The sequence below is a fragment of the Oncorhynchus clarkii genome, chromosome 26 (genome assembly GCF_045791955.1).
Source record: "Oncorhynchus clarkii lewisi isolate Uvic-CL-2024 chromosome 26, UVic_Ocla_1.0, whole genome shotgun sequence".
Taxonomy (NCBI): Eukaryota; Metazoa; Chordata; class Actinopteri; order Salmoniformes; family Salmonidae; genus Oncorhynchus; species Oncorhynchus clarkii.
The window spans coordinates 40218612-40227207 of NC_092172.1; the positions used below are offsets into that span (position 1 = coordinate 40218612).

Consider the following 8596-nt stretch of genomic DNA (forward strand, 5'->3'; position numbering starts at 1 on the left):
GGCTATTACCCTGCGTTGTGTAACACCCTGTCACCAGTATTCCCCGTTCCCCTTGACAGAAAGACGATCCTGGTAAAGGTTGAGTGCAACATTCACTATTTATTGCACAGTTGGTCTTGTCCAGTCCAATGTTGTCCAGTCCTATAAAAGTCTGTTGTCTTCCTGCAACGCGGACTCAGTCACCCCTTAGAGGGAATGGCAACATTCACTGTGTGTGTTGATGCAACAGCTGGCATACAGGGAATCTATGAGGACGGTGCTTTGCATTTAGTTCAGACGGCTGAAAGAAAAAGTCAATGGTCTTCATTATGAAATCCTCGGGAGTTGAATTTACATTTGTAAACTGGTGTGTTTATCTCTAGTTTTTCTTTAAATCAAACATTTTGTGCTGTTCCTAAACCAACAAGTGAACTCCCACCCTCAGATGACTTTAAGAACTCTTAAGTTGTAGTGCAAATTTGAAATCAAAGACAAAAACACAAACATAACCCATGAAAATGATAAGGCAACATTTATAAATATATCAAAAAAAAAGTCACCCGGGAACTATCTTTGTTAGGAAAAAGGTACATAAGTTTTGTCCTGCACGAGTGAGAGCGACATGTTTTTCAGTTCCTCAGCTGACTTTACTGCCTTATAGCCCAGCTGATGTAGAACCTTGTGACACGTGGCCTGCGTGTACTCCACCATGTCGTAGGACAGTTTCAAGCGCCAGCTCTCGGCGTTGGCCGCTGAGTCCCTCACTGTACCGTACTTGTGTTTAGCCGACAGCTCGGTGCTGCCCCTAGTGTTGGTCTGTATCCACTCCTCCACGCTCTTGTCCATTGGCAGACCCAGGAAGTCATATATCTCCATGGTCTTCAGCAGAGGGTTCCTGGACAGATCCTCGTAACGCACCAGCATATACTTCCCTTTGAGCCAGTGGGGGTGGCTGAGTCCTGTGGACACAGAGCCGAGGAAGTCCTCACAAACCACTGTCAGCTGGCTGAGGTCCAGGTTGTAGGGCCTCCGCCCTGTGGCCCTCCAGATCCTCCACAGACGGTAGGTGTCCCGGAAAGTCTCGATCCGCGACGACAGGATCCCGCGAGGGTCGCGCACCAACTGGATAACCTTGATGTTCAGCCGTGGATCCTCCACCAGCGCCCGCAGGTCCCCGATCTCCGGCACACGCACAACCTTGATCGCCACATGCCGCTTCTCGCGGCAGGCATCGGCCGCCAGGGTCATGTTGAGGGAGGCACACTTCTTGACGCAGTCACCCTCCTCTACATTGGTGTCGGTGGGTCCAAAGGCATCACACACGGGCAGTGAGCATAGCGCCCGGCTGGCCCCTCTACGGAACAGCTTGTCCGTGGTGTGGTTGGCCGGCGCCGGCTTAATGTAACTCTCTAGGAAGTAGAGGTCACAGCCGTAGAGGCTCCGCAGGAGATCGCGACTGGCACCCAGCATCACCCTGCGGTCGGCTGCGTTGCGGCTGTGAGATAGCCGAGGGATCAGAGTGGTCTGGACATGGTAGAGGGGCTCGAATAGGTAGAAGATGTCAGCATGCTGGTTGAGCAGCTGGCCCACGAAGGAGGAGCCGCTGCGCGTTGTAGCCAGCACCATGATGTGGGTCTTACGGGAGGCGTTGAAGCTGAAGTAGGGGTAGTCGTCGCAGCCGGCCCGCCCCTCTATGGGGGACTCTGTCTCGGGGCCTCCCAGGAGGCCACAGTTCTGGGGGCTTGGCACGGGGCAAAGCTGGAAGGGCTTGGAGGTGAGAGTCCGGATGGCGGTGTACTGGATGGCGATGGAGGCCAAGGCCAGCAGGATCACTGCCTTCCAGGAACATTGCATGGCTGGGCCACTTCATTTAGACGATGGCGGTCAGAGCCAAGTCATATACCTAAGGGGGAAGGAAATAATGGTTACACTAGAGAACAACGGCGGTCAGAGCCAAGTCATATACCTGAGGGGGAAGGAAAAAATGGTTACACTAGAGAACAACGGCGGTCAGAGCCAAGTCATATACCTGAGGGGGAAGGAAGTAATGGTTACACTAGAGAACAACGACGGTCAGAGCCAAGTCATATACCTGAGGGGGAAGGAAATAATGGTTACACTAGAGAACAACGGCGGTCAGAGCCAAGTCATATACAGTGCCTTGCGAAAGTATTCGGCCCCCTTGAACTTTGCGACCTTTTGCCACATTTCAGGCTTCAAACATAAAGATAGAAAACTGTATTTTTTTGTGAAGAATCAACAACAAGTGGGACACAATCGTGAAGTGGAACAACATTTATTGGATATTTCAAACTTTTTTAACAAATCAAAAATGGAAAAATTGGGCATGCAAAATTATTCAGCCCCTTTACTTTCATTGCAGCAAACTCTCTCCAGAAGTTCAGTGAGGATCTCTGAATGATCCAATGTTGACCTAAATGACTAATGATGATAAATACAATCCACCTGTGTGTAATCAAGTCTCCGTATAAATGCACCTGCACTGTGATAGTCTCAGAGGTCTGTTAAAAGAGCAGAGAGCATCATGAAGAACAAGGAACACACCAGGTAGGTCCGAGATACTGTTGTGAAGAAGTTTAAAGCCGGATTTGGATACAAAAAGATTTCCCAAGCTTTAAACATCCCAAGGAGCACTGTGCAAGCGATAATATTGAAATGGAAGGAGTATCAGACCACTGCAAATCTACCAAGACCTGGCCGTCCCTCTAAACTTTCAGCTCATACAAGGAGAAGACTGATCAGAGATGCAGCCAAGAGGCCCATGATCACTCTGGATGAACTGCAGAGATCTACAGCTGAGGTGGGAGACTCTGTCCATAGGACAACAATCAGTCGTATATTGCACAAATCTGGCCTTTATGGAAGAGTGGCAAGAAGAAAGCCATTTCTTAAATATATCCATAAAAAGTGTTGTTTAAAGTTTGCCACAAGCCACCTGGGAGACACACCAAACATGTGGAAGAAGGTGCTCTGGTCAGATGAAACCAAAATGCAAAACAATGCAAAACGTTATGTTTGGCGTAAAAGCAACACAGCTCATCACCCTGAACAAACCATCCCCACTGTCAAACATGGTGGTGGCAGCATCATGGTTTGGGCCTGCTTTTCTTCAGCAGGGACAGGGAAGATGGTTAAAATTGATGGGAAGATGGGTGGAGCCAAATACAGGACCATTCTGGAAGAAAACCTGATGGAGTCTGCAAAAGACCTGAGACTGAGACGGAGATTTGTCTTCCAACAAGACAATGATCCAAAACATAAAGCAAAATCTACAATGGAATGGTTCAAAAATAAACATATCCAGGTGTTAGAATGGCCAAGTCAAAGTCCAGACCTGAATCCAATCGAGAATCTGTGGAAAGAACTGAAAACTGCTGTTCACAAATGCTCACCATCCAACCTCACTGAGCTTGAGCTGTTTTGCAAGGAGGAATGGGAAAAATGTTCAGTCTCTCGATGTGCAAAACTGATAGAGACATACCCCAAGCGGCTTACAGCCGTAATCGCAGCAAAAGGTGGCGCTACAAAGTATTAACTTAAGGGGGCTGAATAATTTTGCACGCCCAATTTTTCAGTTTTTGATTTGTTAAAAAAGTTTGAAATATCCAATAAATGTCGTTCCACTTCATGATTGTGTCCCACTTGTTGTTGATTCTTCACAAAAAAAATACAGTTTTATATCTTTATGTTTGAAGCCTGAAATGTGGCAAAAGGTCGCAAAGTTCAAGGGGGCCGAATACTTTCGCAAGGCACTGTACCTGAGGGGGAAGGAAATAATGGTTACACTAGAGAACAACGGCGGTCAGAGACAAGTCATATACCTGAGGGGGAAGGAAATAATGGTTACACTAGAGAACAATGGAGTAACCCTGCTATTGATGCATATCATTGTACTATAGCCTCTAATAAAGAACTGAACTTGCAACAGTTGTTGTGAAGTATATACAAGTTATGTAATGATGCATGCATTAAGTGTTGAGAGCCTCAGTTTGATGTGTCAGTGCAGTGTGTTCTGTGTCAGTGCAGTGTATTCTGTGTCAGTGCAGTGTGTTCTGTGTCAGTGCAGTGTGTTCTGTGTCAGTGCAGTGTGTTCTGTGTCAGTGCAGTGTGTTCTGTGTCAGTGTAGTGTGTTCTGTGTCAGTGTAGTGTGTTCTGTGTCAGTGCAGTGTGTTCTGTGTCAGTGCAGTGTGTTCTGTGTCAGTGCAGTGTGTTCTGTGTCAGTGCAGTGTGTTCTGTGTCAGTGTAGTGTGTTCTGTGTCAGTGTAGTGTGTTCTCTGTCAGTGCAGTGTGTTCTGTGTCAGTGCAGTGTGTTCTGTGTCAGTGTAGTGTGTTCTGTGTCAGTGTAGTGTGTTCTGTGTCAGTGTAGTGTGTTCTGTGTCAGTGCAGTGTATTCTGTGTCAGTGCAGTGTATTCTGTGTCAGTGTATTCTGTGTCAGTGTAGTGTATTCTCTGTCAGTGCAGTGTGTTCTGTGTCAGTGCAGTGTATTCTGTGTCAGTGCAGTGTATTCTGTGTCAGTGTAGTGTGTTCTGTGTCAGTGTAGTGTGTTCTGTGTCAGTGTAGTGTGTTCTGTGTCAGTGTAGTGTATTCTGTGTCAGTGTAGTGTATTCTGTGCCTCTGCTTTCTATGTGACCTCCAGCGATGCGCCAGATGGCTTTCCCTCTGTTGTGGCTTGTTGCTTCTACTGAATAAGCTGATATCAAAAGTCTCTTATGTCCACTGAATGCTCAATCACTAATGTACTGTTAGTTCACCCTCCACTAATCTCTGCCCTAAAGGCAGGGGTTGAGAGAGAGAGAGACAGATAGAGAGAGACAGAGAGAGAGGGAGAGAATCAAGTAGCCAGAAATATAAATAAAAATGAATTGTTTCTCTGACCAGCTAGCTTTTGTAATTGAAATAATATGTCTGTGTAGAGGTGAGTGCAGAATATCATTCACAAAGACATGTAAACCATCCACAGTAGCACAACGTTCTACGGTTTGAATTAATGTCATAAAAAGGGGGAATCCATAAAAAAATGAATTAACATGACAATTCAAAAGGCTTTGTGTGGCAGTGATACATTATGTAGCATAAATGCCTTTGTATTTCTGTACAAAAATGTGATCGCTCTGAATGGTAGTCAGTCACTACAATCAGCATTCATCATCATCAGCTCAGGCTCCTCTTTCGCCCCGAAAGAGTTCCGCTCTGATTCCACCTCAACCAAATTCACATTGTTACACCGGGAACTAAAACCCAAATGCTGAAAAATATAGACTTTTAAAATGTAACGACTTTATTCCAAACGATAGGCCTAAATGAACCTTGAAATATTAAAATATCATAATGCTCCCTCTATCCGATATCACTACAGAACAATAGGAAATGTAGGGCATTAGATGTCAGCGAAATAAGTCCAATGAATGGTAGGCCTAAGCATCTATTTGTTAATTTATTTTTTCTGTAGATAGTGATACCTATAGCCCAGGTTATTCCTCTGACAGACACTTGAGCAGTGGCCCAATATCATAAGAAATCAGCACACGATAAGAGAGCATAGACTATTACAATTGTAACAACGCATTAAACAACGCTTTGCCACTATGTGGTTGGAATAATTACGCCACCTGTAGAAAAGTGATGTTTTAAACAGCATGCGACTGGCAAGTAATGTCTACCGACAGAGCTAACGGTTTGTGTCCGTCTGTGCGCGCGGGGACGCAGGGTAAGCTTCTCTGATGCATATACGCTAAATATAAACATGTCATGCACCACAACCAACTAACCAAACATAATGGAAGGCATGGATTGGATATTTGTAAAACAATAACTTTATCCACACATTGGTACATGTTTTAAATGAACCTACCCTGCTGCAATTAGATCGCACAATATAATGGAAACACATTGAGCGCGTCTGTTTCCACAGGATAGCCTAGTTACCTTATTGACGGCTGTGTTTAAGGACTGCCGTCAATCGCAAAGAAAAGTAGCAGCCGTGCGATTTTTCCAATCACAGACAACGCGTCTGGTTTCCACTAAAGCAGTTTCCCCCCGGTACGCTCCTCGGCTTTGTCCCCGCTTCTGCCATCGGGATAGCGGAGAAATAAGAGGAATATTCTTGCGCAATAGATCCATGAGTATTCACACTTAAGAAACCATTTACAAAACCGAATAGTGTCGGGAAAACACCCTACATGGAAAAAAATAACTGATTCAAATGAAAGATGTGGAACACCAGGAGCTTCGTGCACTGCATCCGTCGCGCAGTCAGGTTTCTTTCAACTGATGCGAGGAGGCTGTGTGCGTGTGAGGTAGGCTACACATGGACTGAATGTCTGGACCACCCCCAAACGCTCCTCTCTCTGGCTCTCACGCTCACACTCACTCACTCACTCACTCACTCACTCACTCACTCACTCAAATTCAAACGCAGACTTAGTCAGGTTTTTAACCCGTCAAGAACACTTGTCAGAATGTACGCAATGGCCACAATTATCCTGTTATTGGCCCCCACTGGGCCTGTTGTTTATTTGGATTTGCGTACGAGATTATTTCAGAAACTAGAGGAGATATTTGCTTTTCAAATAAGATATTAAGATGTTAAGTATATAGTATGTATAAGCTGGAAGTAGAGGACTAAGCGTTGTTGTTCACTAGTTTACTCAATTAGGGGAGGGGTGGCAGGGTTAGAAAGTAATATAAAGGAACATATATTTAAAACAAATATGTGAATATAAATGTATATATACATACATACATATATACATATACAGTAGAGGTCAAAAGTCTGGACACACCTACTCATTCCAGGGTTTTTCTTTATTTGGACTTTTTTCTACATTGCAGAATTATAGTGAAGACATGTAAACTATGAAATAACATGGAATGGAATGGAATCATGGAATGGAATGGAATCATGGAATGGAATGGAATCATGGAATGGAATGGAATCATGGAATGGAATGGAATCATGGAATGGTATGGAATCATGTAGTCACAAAAAAAAGTGTTAAACAAATCAAAATACATTTTATTTTTTAGATTCTTCAAATAGCCAACCTTTGCCTTGATGACAGCTGTCACGCCCTGACCATAGAGAGCCCTTGTTTCTCTATAGTGTAGTAGGTCAGGGCGTGACTAGGGGGTGTTCTAGTTTAAATGTTCTATGTTGGTGTTTTGTATGGTTCCAAATTAGAGGCAGCTGGTAATCGTTGCCTCTAATTGGGGATCATATTTAAGTAGCAATTTTTCCCACCTGTGTTTGTGGGATATTGTTTTGTGTTTGTGCATGTGCACCACTTCTTCACGTTGTTATTGGTTTATTGTTTTTGTTTAAAGTTTCACCGAAATAAAGATGTGGAACTTCAATCAACGCTGCGCCTTGGTTCGCTCATTACGACCATTGTGACAACAGCTTTGCACACTCTTGGCTTTCTCTCAACCAGCTTCATGAGGTAGTCAACTGGAATGCATTTCAATAACAGATGTGCCTTGCTAAAAGTTAATTTGTGGAATTCCTTTCCTTCTTAATGTGTTTGAACCAATCAATTGTGTTGTGACAAGGTATGGGTGATATACAGAAGATAGCCCTATTTGGTAAAAGACCAAATAGTCCATATTGTGGCAAGAACAGCTCAAATAAGCAAAGAGAAATGACAGTCCATCATTATTTTAAGACATGAAGGTCAGTCAATGCGGAAAATTTCAAGAACTTTGAAAGTTTCTTCAAGTTCAGTCGCAAAAACCATCAAGCGCTATGATGAAACTGGCTCTCATGAGGACCGCCACAGGAAAGGAAGACCCAGAGTTAACTCTGCTGCAAAGGATAAGTTCATGAGAGTTACCAGCCTCAGAAATTCTAACCCAAATAAATGCTTCACAGAGTTCAAATAACAGACCCATCTCAACATCAACTGTTCAGACAAGACTGCATGAATCCTTCATGGTTGAATGGTTGAATTGCTGCAAAGAAACAACTACTAAAGGACACCAATATTAAGACGAGACTTGCTTGGGCCAAGAAACACGAGCAATGGACATTTGAAAAAATGTAAATAATAGATATTTAGATGTTAAATCGTATTTTAATATTTAGTTTTTAATTGTATATGGTACTTCTGATGCATGGATTCACACAGTGACTTCACATATTAGCATTATGTTTAGGGTGCCATTTTATTTATGCAATCCAAAAACATGTTTGACTGTTTCGGTTTGTGACTGGCACTCAATTAACATGTAAATGCTTCCTAAATATGGAGGCAAATGGTTTAGTAGAATCGTTGACTTACACCTACAATGTCCCCTGCAACTCTCACACCTTACAGAGGGCTAAAATACATCTGATAGGTTACATCTGCCCCAATAGCCTGGGTGTCAGTCTGTTTCTGCTTTCTTGCCAACTCCGTGAAATTGTCAAACCAAACAGGCAAAAGCACAAACACATCTGTGTCCAGGCTACTGCCTCAAAGCCTGATGGTAGCAGGTCATTTCAGATCACCCGGAATCTGACCTTTGAGATGTACTTTAAATTCAAGTCACTGAAAAATAGGTAGTCCTAAAGCTGTTCATATTGGGGGATACGGGTTTGGATTTTGAGCTGTAGCAGGA

General features: G+C 43.8%; 1 protein-coding gene across 1 annotated transcript; it reads right to left on the reverse strand.

Moving 5' to 3' along the window:
• Nucleotides 1–362: 362 nt before the first annotated feature.
• LOC139384919 (carbohydrate sulfotransferase 1-like) lies at nucleotides 363–6243 on the reverse strand. Its single transcript, XM_071129825.1, has 2 exons — nucleotides 5927–6243; nucleotides 363–1882 (listed from the first exon to the last, which is right to left on the reverse strand). Exon 2 carries the CDS (start codon nucleotides 1831–1833, stop codon nucleotides 556–558), a length of 1278 nt encoding a protein of 425 aa, XP_070985926.1. The 5' UTR covers nucleotides 1834–1882; nucleotides 5927–6243; the 3' UTR covers nucleotides 363–555.
• Nucleotides 6244–8596: the final 2353 nt, after the last annotated feature.

What these genes read in the sequence shown, in the direction of transcription:
- LOC139384919 (XM_071129825.1), bottom strand. Translation starts at nt 1,833, where the DNA reads ATGCAATGTTCCTGGAAGGCAGTGATCCTGCTGGCCTTGGCCTCCATC.